This window comes from Lynx canadensis, chromosome F1 (assembly GCF_007474595.2).
Source record: "Lynx canadensis isolate LIC74 chromosome F1, mLynCan4.pri.v2, whole genome shotgun sequence".
NCBI lineage: Eukaryota > Metazoa > Chordata > Mammalia > Carnivora > Felidae > Lynx > Lynx canadensis.
The window spans coordinates 9,665,095-9,682,109 of NC_044319.2; the positions used below are offsets into that span (position 1 = coordinate 9,665,095).

Genomic DNA, 17,015 nt, shown 5'->3' on the forward strand with positions numbered 1-17,015 from the left:
TGAACGGGTAAACATATAACTTAGGGAATAAGGAAATGCAGATAAATAATTACTTTGTTAGGGATACTTCTAGCTGCCTGGGGATAGCTGAGATGCTGAATGGTTATGGAGTTTGCCAAAGAGCCTGCACACCTGACATTGAAGGACTGGGTCCCCCTTGCAGCTTATTTTTAATCATTATCCTTTGAGGACCTACTAACAGAAGAAATACAATCTAAAGGCTCTTCCATTGGGCTCAGTTCATCCTGGAAAAGAACACAGAAATAATACAGACAAATGTGCAAACAAATTAAAGGAACAATTAGCGACTAATGCAGAAGCAAGACAGACGGAGTGACAGCAAATTAAGCAAATAAAGAGTTAAATGAGTGAATACCTGGCATAATCTCCACAGCAAAACTGGGCAAGAGATCAGCAAGCAGCCCTGTCCTGCCTGGAAGAGGTGGAAGGAAAAAGAAGAAGGAAAGAGGTTACTCCGAAGGAAAATACAGCTTGGAGGCTGGCTCCACGTGGCGCCGTCCCTACACCAGGGCCATGGACCCACGCTCCTTGGGGTAGGAGAGGCAAGTCGCCGAGGCGGGGCTTAGTCAAGGGAATAACTTTCTCCATCACTCTTTGGCAGCCATCTAAGTGAACTCTGCACCTAAACCAGATGGAAGCAGAAACAGAACTTTCTCTCCAACTATTTATAGGAGGAGGAAATTCTCTGCTTCAAATACGAAAAACCCTGCTTGAGCAGACTGACACATACCGTCTCCATTCGTTTATACATTCTTCTCCACACATTTTATTGGAAAGTCAAACCCATCTGTACCCAAACGTTCAACCTACATTTTCATACATCCATACACAGTCCTATGTCCATATAAAAACAAAAGTACATATTTGGTTTTAACTCAGAATTGTCTCACTACATGTTCTATTTATAGCCTAAAGATGTTTCAATGATTAAAATGTTCAAAGGCGAGGAAAAGATAAAGCTAGATGAGTTACACGCTCTTCTACACTCCTTCTGGTTTCAGAAATACTCTATACATATGTATATGGCATGGGTCTTCCATATGGGACCCACAGCTGGCGTTGTATGAACCCAAGTGCCTTCTGCATGGTTCGGCATACGAGCTTAAGAGCCGGCTGGTGTCAGAACAGGCGCCCCCTCGGGGTTCTGGGAGGCAAAGAGCTACGCAGGAACCAAGACTGTAGAAGATGGGGGGGAGGGGGTTAGTCCTTTTAAATACTAGCCTGATTTAGGGGCGCCTGGGTGGCTCAGTCAGTTAAGCATCTGACTCTTGGTTTCAGCACAGGTCATGATCTCACGGGTCGTGGGTCCGAGCCCCACATCGGGCTCTGCGCTGACAGTGTTGAGGTTGCGTGGGATTCTCTGCCCCTCCCTCTCTCTGCCCTTCCCTCTCTGCCCCTCCCCCGCTCATGCTGTCTCTCAAAATAAACTTAAAAAAAAAAAAAAAAAACTGGCCTGATTTATAGAAAGAAGCACTGAATGCTTTCACCATGTTCCCGTATCAACGTAAATATAAAGGCCCTTCTGTACCTGTACCAGATGTTTCTACCCCACGGAAGCCCTTGCTAATAAACAAGTCTTGCATTATGAAACGACTGGCAAACTGCCCTCCTTTCCCACTTCTAATGGCAAAAAGTCGCCGCGGTACCACTTAAGCACGCAACCGAATCTTACTTCACTTACACGCAGAACATATGCCTCTAGAACGGCTCTATCCACTAGAAATATAATGTGAGCGACAGGTAATTTTTAGCTTTTCTAGTCATCACATCACAGAGTAAAAAAAGAAATTAATTGAATACTATATTTTACTCATAGCAGCACTTCAAAGGCTCAGCAGCCACACGTCACTGCTGAACACACAGGTTTAGGGGTCTGTTTCATGCATGTGGAGTGGGCCCATTTAGAAAACGAGTTTATTGAGGTGCATCAGAGAAAAAATTACCCACGTGCAGTTTATATTTTCAATCGAAAGGTTTATCATGATCGGTCACTGGTCCCCGCCTCCGTCAAACTACTCTATGGAAAAGAAGGTCTGACAAAAGTCAAAGAAAAAGGAGTCCCTCCAGGACACTGACTTTTTCTTGGCGCTCCCTAACTATACAAGGCCAACGGGGTAAAAGGTGCCCTGGCCATGTCTCCTGCTTGGGTAATGGTTCCTCATCTGAGAAATTCATTGGGACCACAATACATTCCAAAGGGGAAGGAAGTCTAGAATGAAGTGACTTAGGCTAGCTCTGTTTTAGGTCTTGGCAAGAAAGGCTTCTTTCTTTCTGTCTTTCTAGCTTGTGCAGCTGACCTGGTAAGGATGGTCTGCTGCTTGCAAGGTCTCTTGGAAGAACACACGAGAGCCAAGTGGGGCACTGGAGAAAGGTGTACCCTGAAGGAGACTTCTCAGGCTAGCCTTTGACCTAAGCCTTCCTGATAGGCTAAGAGGTGCCTCTAAGACTCACGTGTGGTCTAGGATGGGATACCAGACAGGAATTTGGGGCCAAATTCCGAGCAAGTGATTCATAGCATGCACTGGTCTCATCTGGAGTGTTCTGTGTACAAATATCCCTTGGAATCCCTTGTTGGAAACTCAACAAAGAAACAGCTGGTCAAGGACTGGGGAATTTGGGATGTTGGCCATCTCTTGAAGACATAATTAATATTAATTACCGGCCAATAGTCAATGATCAAAAAGTCAATATACAATGTTTTTCACAAGCTAGTTATGGGACGCTTACTTAATGGCGGCTTAAAAAAAAAAAAAAAATCCAGAGGTGCCTGGGTGGCTCAGCCGGTTAAGCACCTGACTTCGACTCAGGTCATGATCTCCCTGTTCCCGAGTTCAAGCCCTGCATCGAGCTCTGTGCTGACAGCTCAGAGCCTGGAGCCTGTTTCTGATTCTCTGTCTCCCTCTTGCTCTCTGCCCCTCCCCCCGCTCACACTCTGTCTCTGTCCCTCAAAAATAAACATCAAAAGATGGTTTTAAAATCCAGACAATTAGCACTTCTGAATGTATCTCTTATTGTACCTAATAAAATGAGAAGCTTTTCTTGGGTCTACTCTTAAGCTCTCAAGCCTACCAATGTTTTAAACATCTCTAGATACGCTATAGCCCATAATTAACTACATTTATAAAAGAAATGTTATTGATGATATAAACTACCAACTTATACACTCACAGGAAATTAGCCATGTGATAATTATTAACTATAAAAAATCTATAGATTCAAGGAAAATATGGTGCTTATACTTATTATATAGAAGACATTATATTGGAGAAAGCAGTGAACTGGGAATCAGGGTACTTAGGGCACCTTTGCCATTAGTTTACTTGGTGACTATAGGCAAATTACTTCCTCTTTCTAGGTCTCAGTTTTCTCATTAATCAAATGAGGTGACTGAATAAAGTGATCTATAAATAGGGAGACTATATATCCTCGTTTGTGCCTGTTGCACCTGTGTAAATACTAATAGCACTACTTTTTATTCTTTAAGTGTCTTATCTTGGACGATTAATTATACGGTCACCCAGCCTACAATATTCTTGGTTCTCAAATCTGATACTTAGAGAGTAGAGTTGCAAACTCGGCTCTGTATGTTTACAGGGACAGCGGGTAACACAAGTAAATGCAGCCAGCCGAATGTAATACGAGGTGTAGCAAACAGCAGATTATATGTCTATAGAGGCCGCTACTACTCAAGTCTGGCCAATCGCTGGCCCACAGGAATGTGTCTTCACAGTTGCGGGTCTTCCTATTTTTCAAGATTAGCCAGACCCCAGGTTTTTGTGTGAAAAATCTGCATTTTCAGTGTTGGCGATTGATCCATAGGTATTTTTTTAAACACTGGACAAGCCATACAAAGCATGTTTGGGGGCTGTATGGAGCCCAGAGATCACACACTTGCAACCACTGATGGGCATATATAAACCAAAATATTTATGAGCAGGTAAAATACAAAAGCTGGATTTCCCCATAGGCTGGTGTTCTGACATTGTTTCTACACCGAGAATGTCAGCGAATATAATCTCCAGGAACCTATGTTCAAGCTAAAATCTGTAAGCGACAGCACTACACACAAAATTGTGTGCCTTTCTTATTTCTGGGGACCCGGAATGGGCATCGTGGAGAAATAATGGAGAGATTTTCATTTCTAGATTTTTTTTTTTTTTTTACATTTGTAACAAAAAAAAATTAAGGATACGGTGGTCACAGAAATATGGACAGGAGAGTCACAAAACTTGTCACTCCAACCGAAAGACACACATCGAGCTTCTCATTCTCCCTAAGGCAACAACCAATAGCTGATGCTTCAGAAGAAGGTGAAGCTTTCCCATAATGCACCTGTGTAGCGCTAGCCCCAGGATGGCGCGGGTGACAGAATCTTGCCATAGTTGGTGGAATTAAATGTCCTCAGAATTCGGGACACAGTAGGAGCTTTGGGGTAGCAGACAATGTGACTGTATCACGTCGACAGCAGACAGAGTGCAAAGCTCTCCGGCTTTTATACCACACTTACATTTTATTGGGACTTAAAGGCATTTTTAAAAGTAGATTTATGCTGGAATAATATATTTCTGAAAACCATTTGCTTCCAGCTTCTTGCCTAACAATTTCTAAGAAATGCTGTTGCCAGTTAGAAACGTTCTATCTTTTCTTCCTATTCTACCACATCCACTGAAGGTCTGATCTTAGAAAGTGCAAACAATTGCAGTAAATACTTTCCAGATTTCAGTAGCACTTTACCAACACTTGTGAATCATTGCTATTCTTCCAGGATTCAGTTGAAGAGGGGCAATTAGAAGTCACTTTAATGTCTGAGGAGAGGACAGAAAGCAGACCCTGCAAACAGAAGGCCACATTTATGCTTTTCAAACCACAGCTCAAACTATCAGGAGAAAATACAGTTTTGATGTAAGCACTCAAACAGTTTTCCCCAAACCTTGCAGCATCCATTACTTTTAAGAAATTTCCACATGAATAGACCAAACAAATTAGGCATGCTAACAGTTGGTACATGCACACACACACACACACACACACAAGCGTCGGCTTCGTACAAAACCATCACTAAGTTTGTAGCCAAAAACATTCACATGCTTTCGGTTGACTGATGAGGGCAGAAACATGCATTGTGAATAAAACAGCCTCTGTACCTGACCCGTACAATTCCCATCTCAGCTGTGTTCTGCCATTGACACAGTGAAGTTATCCCCAACTCTCTTTGTACGTATTCTGAGAACCTGCTCACCTCTGGAATGTCTCCAATTCATTCATTCATCATTCAGTCAACAAAAAAATGTGTCCTGTGCCAGGTGGGGACACAGAGGAATAGACATGAACCCTGTGCTGGGGAGGCTCGCTGACTGGCCCATGCAGCTTATCTAACAGCGTCAGCTTAAGAACTCCGTTTTAGTTACCTGCTTCTGTTTCACAAAGCTTCCTAAGGTCAAAGCGCCTTCCTCCTGCCAAATCCAATTCTCATCAGGTTTTTTTTTCTTTTTTTTACATTTTTGACATCAAGTTCCACCTAGTACGAGGCCGTTCCCCAGAGACACAGCCTTTGCCTGGTTTCCCACTTCTCGTCTACTCATGGCCTTATCTTTGCACATTTCGCAACAAGGTCCCAGTGACATTTCCCCAAGGTTCAAATGCTTCTTTTCTTGGTAAACCAGTCTCCTCAAGGCAGGATTTACTTACCTTCTTTACTCACATAACCAGCTAATTAATACACTTCTCAATCTCCTGCTTTGTTCAAACCCTTGCCACGCACAGTCTACAAGACTCTGAAATCTGTTGTGACAGAGCCCTGGAAGAATGCTGCACTGGGAGGAACCTCCATGCTCCTAAGGACCACTGTGCACACCTACATGAGAGCCCTTGTGGCTCTGGACCGCAGCGACACCTTTACGTGCGCCTCCGCTAACAGGACGGGTACCCCTCGGGGGCAGAGACTGTGTTCTGTGTTTGACACCCTGAGCAGCCCCCCTCACCCATCAGGACCTTGCAACGTTTCCAGTAGCAAATCCCCATTGTCTGGTACGCTGAGCTTCTGGCTGGACTTCTGGTTCACTGCTCGTGAGAGTGCTTTTTGTCCCAGATGGAAACAGGCTTTTAGTAAGAACACGGGGGCGCCTGGGTGGCGCAGTCGGTTAAGCGTCCGACTTCAGCCAGGTCACGATCTCGCGGTCCGTGAGTTCGAGCCCCGCGTCGGGCTCTGGGCTGATGGCTCAGAGCCTGGAGCCTGTTTCCGATTCTGTGTCTCCCTCTCTCTCTGCCCCTCCCCCGTTCATGCTCTGTCTCTCTCTGTCCCAAAAATAAATAAACGTTAAAAAAAATTAAAAAAAAAAAGAACACGAAGGAAACATTCATTCATTCATTAAGCGCTATTCTATGCACTGGACAATGCTTAGCGCCCCTGGACTCAGGGCTCAATGCCACTAGTGTCCTCTAGTCCTTGAACGTCCCCAAAGGCCATCTTGCTATCTAGGAGGACTGAAGCACAACCCCACCGGACAAGTTGACAACTATCAGGCTATGTTGTTTGAAAGGCAGTCGTTACAGAGAGATCCAACATGCATACAAAGTTTAGCCAAAAAAGCCGTCTTTGTCTCTACCTTTAAAACTTAAATCTAAGCTCTGATTTTATTAGTCCAAACCTTCAAAGTGCAATGGAAGGTACCGAAATTCTGGATTTAGGACAAATTTGTTTTCAGATCCCATATCTGCCATTCAATTACTTGCTGACAACGGAAGGTTGTCATGCGCTGGAACCTACCAAAAGGAGGAAAAACAACACTTCCTTCCTACTTATGATGTCACCAAGACTGACAGCACGGTTATCTTCGTTCTTTCCTTTGAACTTACTACCTCGGAGTCCTCCTCCGGTTTGCTAATATTCCATACTAATGAACTTTCTGCTCGGGACAATCTAGAACACTTTCCTTCCCCAGTTCCTGTGATTGCCTTCTTCTCCCTTCTGTTTAATGCACCTCTGGGCTTCATCCCATTTCTGAGCTTCCCGAACATGCCCCAGATCCATTTTCAGAGACCAGGGTGACCCACCCCCTGGTCTCTCAGCTCCTGACCATCCAAAATGTTTCTCTCCTAAGGCTTTTAGGAGAGCAGATGGCTTTCTCTGGTCCTCTTAAGTGTAGAGTTGTTTCTATGGCTATTTGGAATCCCAAATAGACTGGAAATTTCCCAAGTGCACACACATCCCTGTTTTTATTCTATATTCCCATAGCAACCATGCATTCAATAAATATAATTTATGATTATCCATCAGAAATGTGGGTATAGCTTTCCTTCTTTTACATATATTTATAAACTGTATTTAAGCATTTCGTGCGTGTACTTTTTTCTTTTTATATCTTTTACATTTCAGGTCACTTTAAACCACAGTGAATAATTCTGACAGTGAATTCTCTCCACAAAATGACTAGTATTGGACCGTCTGCAATTAACTGTCAATAAATGCTTCCGGGTTTTTGGCAGTGATTATAAGCTTGGCCTAAGGCACTGACTTCTTCTATTCACATAGATTCTAGAATTAGATTTTACAGCTAGAAAGAATCTCAGAGGTCATCGAATCCATCACCCTTTCCGTGTTTTCAGGAAACTGAGGCTCAGAGAGGTTAAGAACCGTACTCAAAGTCGCACGGCTAATAATCGAACCAGAAGAAACTGGACCTACTCATCCCCATTCCAGTATTTTTTCCCCAATATCTCATTCCCCCTCAAGCTTTGCTTAGCCTTAATTTAGAAATGTATAGCAACAGCTTTCTAGTCTCCTAGTATTTGCAGGCAGCAACCCTGAAACTTCTGTTTGTGGCATTATTGCTCCACTTACATAATTAAAGTATAATTTTTGGATGTAGGAAATGCTAGAGATGGCTAAAATGTTCAGCATCTTTTAAAGTCGTGACCAGAGAGTGATTACTGAATACATCTTAACGCAGTATGCGCTAATTAAAAGGCATTCACCATTCCGCCACAAACTAATAAACAATAATAAAAACGACTGCAAAGCACTCTGCCTTTGCAAAGTGCTACAGTGAACCAGTTCCCTGTCCCCAGAGAGGGAAGAGATGCCAAGTATTATTAGTAATCTAGCATGCACAACTTGGCCTGAGATGAAGTGCAGAAGACGGCTGGATTTGACTCCGAGACGACCCGGGGCAGGGTGGGATTTAATGGAAGAAGGGAATGGGCTTCCTCGGTACCCAGTGTGATTTTCTGAGCTCACCGGGCTCCATCCAACAGGCTGGCAGAGGGAACTTAAATACAAAGGTGCTCAAAATGGCCACTTTCCTCAACCCCCAAAGCCCTGATGGTCTGAAGCAGACACGGAGGGCCCCACTCCTTGTGGGTCTTGGGCGGTGGGGGTCTCTGCCCTTTCCCCTCAGCGTTGAGGGGCTTCCACCTGGGGGCAGTTCCCAGACCAAAGTCCAGACACCGCCGGCGTGTGAACGCGAACCTGCACCCCTGAATGGCAGCAGCTGGCTCTGGAGGAAAATGCAACGACTGTTTTCCTGCCCGGCTTTCAGGGGCCCCAGTTCTTTCTTGGCCGGGCTGAGCCGATTTCTCGGTGACGCCCACTCCCCCGCGGCCCCCCGGGGCCTCCCCTCTGCGGGCCCGTCCCCGCCCTCCCTCCCGCGCCCGGGGCCCAGAGAGACGACAATGAAGCTGGCGGGCTGACCCAGCTGCTTCAGCTCGCGCCCGGGTAACCACGGCAACCGCAGGCTTCAGGAATGCGCGCTAATTGAAGGCCGAGTTTCCTCCCACAGTGATGAGCAACAAGTGAAGCAAAAATAGTGAGGCGGGATGAAGGCTGCGAGGGAGCAGGGGGTGGAGGGGAGAGCAGGCGCAGCGCGGGACTGGGTGGCTGGGGACGGGGGAAGGCAAAGGGCGCCTTGAGACCTCGTCTGTTCTCTTCTCCACCCAGGGTCGTGAAGAGCTAAGTGGACGCCCTTTACCCTTCAGACATCTTGGCGCAAAATTGTCAGTGAACAGTCCTTAACCATCTCTGTGCTGGGCCCCTTTGATCGGTCCTGGTAAATGAATGGCGATGCGTACATCCCTGGGACCCCACAAATGAAATGCCAACTAGCAGCCAGGGTCCGGCAGGTGAAGGAAGGAGCCGACCCTCATTTGCCCCCAGTTTCCCTGGATCTTCTGTTCTGTTCTCTTCAACCGAAAGGAGAACCTTCAAGGCGGTCACATTTATGGGGCGACCATGATACCAGTTTGGGCAGTGTAAGTTTATGCCTGTTGTCTTGAGATAAATTATTAAAAGTTTCCCCTTTTCCCTCTCAAGGATCCTGATTTGGACAGTAAATTATGAAGTCACCCTGTCTAAAGCCTTTCTAGAGCCATCCAGGGCCTAATCCAAGTCAGGCGTTTCCCCAGACCCCTCCAGACTTCAGCGAATGGCCTGTGTGCTGTACTCCTTGCATTCAGGCACTAAACGCCGTGTAATTAACTCGGGGCCATCCACTGAGAAATAGGGGCTTCCAAAACAACCAAAATAGAGCAACCAAAACATAGCATGCTGGGACAGAATGTCCTGAAATCCACTAGCGCGAAGATTCCCACGGGGCTGATTGGGGTCACCACTGGCAAGGCATTGCCCAAATGTCATTGAGGAACCAAGAATCTATTAGTAATAGGATTGCCAATGCACAGATGGCTCATTAAAGCCTCTGCCTATGGAATGGGCTAAAGGGAAATCAGCTCTTCTAGCAGGAGCCCCGGATCGCAGAACTCCCTGCAGAGCGTTCCCTCAGATCAAGCATGACGCACCAGCAATGAAAGGTGAGGGGTGGGAACAGGTGGGAGTTCTTACTTATCATGTGCCATTTAATCCTCACGATAGACCTTCCACGTAGCTTTTATTACCCCTTCCCCATTTTTACAGATGAGGAAACCGAGGCTCAAAACCGAGGCTCATTTACATGGACTTACCCAAGGTTATATGGCTGCACTGAATCCAGGGGTATCTGACCCCAAAGCTCTTCACAACAGACCTTGCCAAGTATCCACACGGACCTTGGGTCAAGATCAGGGTTTTGCCACATTGGCACTATGGCCATTTGGGGCCACGTAATTGTGTGTAGGAGGGCTGTCCTGTGCACTTAGCAGCCTCCTTGGCTCCTACCCACTAGATGCCATAGCACCCCATACGTTGTGACAACCAAAATGTTTCTAGACACTGCCAAATGTCTCCTGGGGGGCAAAATAGCACCCTGTTGCGAACCAGTAGCCTAGATACTTAATATCAAATACAGTCTTAACCTTTTCTCATATTCTCTCATTGCTTCCGAAATACAATATTCATCTTTATCAAAAGACGGTAATTTTTATAGGGACAAGATGGCGTCATTTATTTACTCTGTACCCTTACTGTGCTAGGGACATAGTATGCAGAAAAGACTAGTTAAATGTAAATCATAATTTCAATGTAAACCATACTTGAAGCAAAACTAACCCTACTGCATGGTGCCTATCATACAGCAAGGGTGCGATTATGCACCAGAGAGGTCTAAAGGCCATAGGAGGCTTTCCGCAAAGAGTAAAAGGCGTGATCCCAATTCTCTGGAGCAACCACCACCCCCATTCCACTGCTCCTACAGTAGAATGGTTGTTACTCATGGTCGTTAACCAGAATCATATTCTAGTTGATGCCTGGCTGACTTTCTAGTTCTTCTACCAGAGGCACCTAGGTATATCTTGGCTCTTCTGGATATCTGAAGGCACAGGTGTCCACTGAAGATAGAAAAGATGGCTCTGCCCCCCTGGTAGAATCAAGTTCACTTGAGGTCTTTCATGCGCGGCCAAGATAACTGAGGTATAACTGAGTCTACAAATGAAAATATGGGCACAGCCCGAACCCAAAGATGTTCCAGAGGAGTCACCCCCAGATTTATGGCTAGAGCGTGGTTCTGTAATTAATTCCTTCTCTCCTTTCTGCCAGGAGTAAACTTTTTCTTTCTTCTCCCCCAATTCTTTTTCCCTCTTCTTCTGTTTGTAAATCTTGGAGAGAAACAGCAGCAGCCACTCGGAGAGATCAAAGTTTTAGCAAGCAACAAAGACCTCCAAGGAGGCTGTTGCCATGGGAACCCTGGGAGCTGAAGCCCTTTTAATCGGCAAATCTCCTTGGTTAGCAGCACCAGGCTGGGGCTGGCAAAGAGGAAGAGAAGGAGGAGGAGGAACCTTGGCAACAAGTAGCCTTTCTTAACAGCCAGAACGTCACAGGGGTGGCAACACAATAGGATTCAGATTGAGTTGACACCGGGGTGAGTGCTAGAGCATTTCCGCTCAGGCTTAGAAACACCTGTCCAAATCCCTAAGGTCAATGGCAAGTTCTGAGATGTCCCCTCCCAAGAATTCCCTGATTTCTGATTATGTTCTTTTTTTTTTTAAGTGTATTTATTTATTTTTGAGAGAGACAGAGAGAGTGAGCTGAGCGGGAGAGGGGCAGAGAGAGAGGGGGAGAGAGAGAATGTCAAGCACGTTCCTCACTGTCGGTGCAGAGCCAGATGCGGGGCCCGAACTCACAAATCATGAGATCGTGACCTGAGCTGAAACCGAGAGTCAGACGCATAACTGACTGAGCCACCCAGGTGCCCCTCTGATTGTGTTCTTATGGTTTCTTTTTTTAAATGTTTATTTATTTATTTTGAGGGGGGGCAGTGAGAGGGAGACAGAGAGAGAGAGAGGAGTGTGAGTGGGGGAGAGGGAGAGAGAGAGGGAGACAGAGAATCCCAAGCTGGCTCTGTCAGCACAGAGCCCAGCACGGGACTCAAGGGGCTTGAACTCATGAACCATGAGATCATGACCTGAGCCAAAACCAAGAGTGGGACACTTAACTGACTGAGCCAGCCAGGCACCCCTTAATGGCCTCTTAATACGAACAGGCTGGGGGCACCTGGATGGCTCAGTCAGTCAAGCATTCAACTTCGGCTCAGGTCGTGATTTCACGGTTCATGGGTTCAAGCCCCACACCGGGCTCTGTGCTGACAGTTCAGAGCCTGATGCCTGCTTCAGATTCTGTGTCTCCCTCTCTCTCTCTGCCCCTCCCCTGCTCATGCTCTCTCTCTCTCTCTCTCTCTCTCTCTCTCTCAAAAATAAATAAACATTTAAAAAGAATTTTTTTAAATACTAACAGCCTACAAGGTTTATTTCAGACCACAGTAACAATTTCAGGCACGGTGTTGTGAATAAGTTGATTTTATAAAAATTCATGTATGTCTGTTCCTTCACCCCTTGCCTAGGTAATATATGCTTGCACTTCTGAGTAAGTCACAGAAGGAGATGGAAGGAAAAATAGAAGCATGACAGAAAAACAAAGGTAACTCTGTGGCATTACCGTCACAGGGAAGAATCAATCCCAACTTAGCACCTCCTCACAAGGACCTGCTGGGAGCAAACCTATTTCTGGCTTCCTGGAATAGCAATGCATTTGGCCTGTGAAGAAGCCGAAATGGATGAATTCCACAAAATATTAACAGTGTTTGTTTTTGCCTGCCTTCTTCATTTGGAAACAATTGCCCAATTTCCCTTTAGGAAGCTACTCCTTTTCCCTTTTCCCTTCAACGCATACAGTTCAATGGGGGCTGGTGGCCCGTTTGTATGCTCCTCTGCCAGAGCACAGCCACCCCCAGCAACAGGACTTCTGCCCGCCACTGCGAAGAATGGCACTTTGTCCTCCTGAGATGGAAGGCATTAAAGACCATTTAACTCTGGACCTGCTTGGGGCCACCTTTGCCCCAAACGGAGAGCCTGCCTGAGAATTAAGCTAACCCAGAGGAGACAGAGATTCTTTAAAATATAATCTGGGGGCAGTTGGGGGACCCAGTCAGTTGAGTGACCAACTCTCGACGTCAGCCCAGGCTGACACCAGGGTCGTGGGGTCAAGCCCCACATTGGGCTCCGTGCTGAATGTGGAGCTTGCCTAAGATTCTCTCTCTCCTTCTCTCTCTGCCCCTCTCCCCTCTCCCCGGTCCAGAAGCAGGCGCTCTCTCTAAAATAAAATTTAAAAATTAAAAAATAAAGAAATAAGGGGAGTCTGAGTGATGCAGTCAGTTAAGTGTCCGACTCCTGATCTTGGCTCAGGTCACGATCTCAGAGTTTGTGGGTTCAAGCCCCTCATCAGGCCCTGCTCTGATGGCGCTTGGGATGGGGCCTACTTGGGATTCTCTCCTTCTCTCTTCTCCCCTGCTTGTGCGCGCTCTTTCACTCTCTCTCAAAATAAATAAAAAAAGTTTTTAAATAAATAAATGAAATACAATGTAATCTGAACATAGACATACTTGAACTTGGACTTACCAATTACCCAAGCCAAAAAAGTCCCCTAAGCCAGGTTAAGTGTCTATCCCTTGCAATCAGAAGAGTTCTGAAGAATACATTCATTAGCTGTGGATAGTGAGATTTTAGGAGACATTTTTTTCTTTTCTACATTTCTCTTCTGATTGAAATGCTTCCAATACACATATATCATTTTTTCTAAAACGGAAACAATATTAAAGCAAAACAAGACTGCAGTATTTTAGGCATCACCCTATATAGAGAATTAATTTTGCGATCTGTGGATCTTCTATTTTGTTTTTAATTTTTTTTTAATGTTTTTATTTATTTTTGAGAAGAGAGAGACAGAGCCTGAGTGGGGAGGGGGAGAGGGAGAGGGAGACACAGAATCTGAAGCAGACTCCAGGCTCTGAGCTGTCAACACAAGAGTCTGATGCGGGGCTCGAACCCACAAGCCATGAGACCATCACCTGAGCTGAAGTCGGACATGCAACCGACTGAGCCACCCAGGCACCCCAGCAATCTGTGGATCTTTTAAATAAATCAAAATCCTAGAAAGGACTCTGAAAGCGATCTTATTTATCCTAATATTCTAGACAAGAGAACCTGTTCGATGTTGAAAGCTCATCAGAGAGGGAGTTTCTGTCATTTCCTCCGCCAGCCATAATTTCCGAAAGTGACCATTAGGAAAGTCTTCCTTAGCTTTAATCTAAACACCCCTTAGGTAATGTTCTCTTACTCTATTCTCGGTCCAGAGGCAGGAGTGTTCATCCACCCATGTTTCCACAGGGGCCCTTTCCCTCATTTTTCTATTTGAAGGCACTTCAAAAACAAGCTACCACATGGGACATCAGAAAGAAGGGGTCAGGCCCTCATATTGTGCGTAGAGAGAAGTAAGAGCAAGGCAAGCTGCTTTTAGATTTTAAAATAATAACTTCTCTGCTTGAGCCTTCCTGAATGGTGAAGTCCTTTCCTGCCAGCTGGAGCAGCCCGAGGGAACTTTACTTCTATCCAAATAGTGGCATGGTTCCAGGTCATAAACATCCTGTCCTTGCCACAGATCTTAGACCAATGTCTAATCTCAGGGTGGCAGGTTCCTGGACATTCCCTTCTTCTGTCTGCTGGTATGGCCCTATGATCCCAAACATCTAAATGTTTCTAAGGTACCTGGCACAGTCATCTCAAAGCACCCAAAACACCAAGTGCGTTTCCAACTTCAGTATGACTTTACTTTCTGAGTCATCAAAAAGATTAAAGAACGTTCAGTATAGTTTCTGTGTTTAATGTTGAATCAGCGGTTGTCCTCCCATTTCTCTGAATCACTTGTCTTCAGATATTTCTGAAACCTCTGAAAGAAGCATCCAGAGCGATTGGTAGAGGGTTCAGATGTATGGGGAAAGGAGGGTGGGGTCACACGCAGGGAGAGGTATGCAATCCAGGCAATGGCAACTATGCCTTTGAAGTGAGTGCCTAGGTCAATGGTTATAGGCAGTTGCCCTTAGAAATAAAGTGAAATACGAAAGCTAATCTGGGACAAGTAAAAATGATTGCCCATGACCTCAAAGCAGCAATCACAATTTTTAAAACATGGTTTATGCAGGGGAGCATTCCATAGCTTCTTAATATACACAGGTCATGCGGTATTGTGGAAAGAGATGAGGCTAGGAATCAAAACATTTAGGTTTGAACATTAAAAAAACATTTTTTTAAAAGTGGAGGGGCAGTGCCTGAGTGGCTCAGTCAGTTAAGTGGCCAACTCTTGATTTCTGCTCAGGTCATGTTCATGAATTCAAGCCCTGCATCGGGCTCTGTGCTGACAGCACGGAGCCTGCTTGGTATTCTCTCTCTCTGCCCCTACCCTTCTTGTGTGTTCTCTTTCTCTCTCTCTCTCTCTCAAAAATAAGTAAATAAGCATTTAAAAAATTTTTTTAAACATCTAGGTTTGATCATCAACACTGTTTGGTTTTTTTTTTTTTTACTGGGATGATTGTTATAAAACCTGAACATTAATTTCTTCATTTGGAAAATGAGGAAGATAATACCTGCTATCCTAACCTTATTACATGGTCATTATAGAAAAAAATTTGTGAACTACAAATTATTATCAGTGTATGTTAATATTAGTATCATTAGGAAATGTATGTTAATATTAGTATCAGACAGAGTAATGGTATTACTTTGGTGGACATTTTTTTTTTGGCATCTCACATCCATTCTTCTTTTGTAACAGTGCCTCAATTTACTTTGGGGAATTAATTCTTCTCCATATCTGGATGGACGAGCCGCCAAGAGCCCCTGGTCTCCCAAAGCTAAGCACTGGACACCTGTCCCAACTGGGCCGACTAGACTCTCTCCTGAAACTGATTCTTGAGCTGGAAAATGCAAAACCAGAAAAAAAACAATTGAATTGATTTTTTTTTTTCTGGCTATGGAGCCCTAAAGACATTTTCTATTAATTCTTGCTACGTAGACCGTAGAGCATCTCTGGCACCACAAGGACTATGCTGTGTGCACTAAAAAAGACTTTTACGTTTTTCCTGGGGAAATACAAAGTAACAGCATAAGTGACCCATGTCACCGCCAGACCTGGCAGCTGAAAAGTCTCACATGGCCTTTCTCACTCTCTCTTCCTAAGCAGCTGAGAGTCAATGTTTCCGGTACAGCTGAGCCAAACAAGGGAGAAGCTTAGAGTCCCATTCCACCACCTGGAAGGGAGCTACCCAGGTGAGTCTCCTAACCCACATTTGACTAGGACAAGAGGAAGTAATAGACTTCTGTGGTAAGAAGGGAGGTGTGACTGGGGGGTGTTTTTACAGAAACTAACAAGTGTCACCCTCACATACTATCCTTTTCAGAGATGTTCCAGGCTTCCTTTCAATTATGATACCCTTCCAACAAATTCTTTTCCCGCGGAAGTTGCTCACCTCCGTCGCTTTCAACCACATCCCTGATGGATCTATCACCAGTAACGATTTCAACAGCCAGATGAAGAATGATGACCAGTGAGATTAAACCATGTTATCTCACTTGGGACTGTATGCATTGATTGCACTGACCCTTTATAAAGCAACAAATATATACTCAGCCCTGACTAACGTTTAAGAAGCATCAAGTATCAGGTACCGATTCTGCCCGTTTGTCACTAAAAACAAAAAAACATTCACACCAGCCTCTTTATACCTGACACTCTGCGGGGCATTACAGATATGAAGACAAATGAGAGTTGGTCCTATATCTGAAGACCACATGGTCCAGTGCTACTGAGAAGCTTCCAGTGTTGTGGGAGAAATCAAGACGAGTACGCATGCAGTACCAGGGTTACTACTCACACGAGGTTAAAACTAGAATACAAGACTGGCAGGTTCTGTCCTTGGCCCTTTCCACTTTACAAAATCTTCCCGGGTGACTCATCTACTCTTTCATGGTTCTGATCATCACTCAGGATTCTCAAATCTGTCTTCTCGGATCCTGCCTGGCTTCTCCACTGAGTTCCAGACCTACGTTTCTAGTCAGCAAGACATCCGTACCTTGGTTCCCATAGGCCTCTTGTTCAACTTGTCGAGAACCAAAGTCATTCTCCTGCCTCCCCAACCTGGTTTCCAACCTGCGTCCTCTCTTAGTTGATGGAACACCTGCCTACCCAGCTAGCTAGAAATCATGGTATCCTTTTGACTCCTCCCTCTCTCCTCTCTCCTTTC

The 17,015-nt window shown here is 45.1% G+C and overlaps 1 protein-coding gene across 4 annotated transcripts in view; it reads right to left on the bottom strand.

Moving 5' to 3' along the window:
• ILDR2 (immunoglobulin like domain containing receptor 2) overlaps positions 1-17,015 on the bottom strand; it is a 64,196-nt gene that overhangs the window by 26,730 nt on the left and 20,451 nt on the right. For 3 of the 4 annotated variants that reach the window (XM_030302481.1, XM_030302476.1, XM_030302477.1), the window contains exon 4: positions 377-433. The exons of the other annotated variant lie outside the window; for it this stretch is intronic. In XM_030302481.1, the coding sequence (XP_030158341.1) occupies positions 377-433 (57 nt within the window). The remainder of the gene's footprint in view (positions 1-376; positions 434-17,015) is intronic. 4 annotated transcript variants of the gene reach the window in all.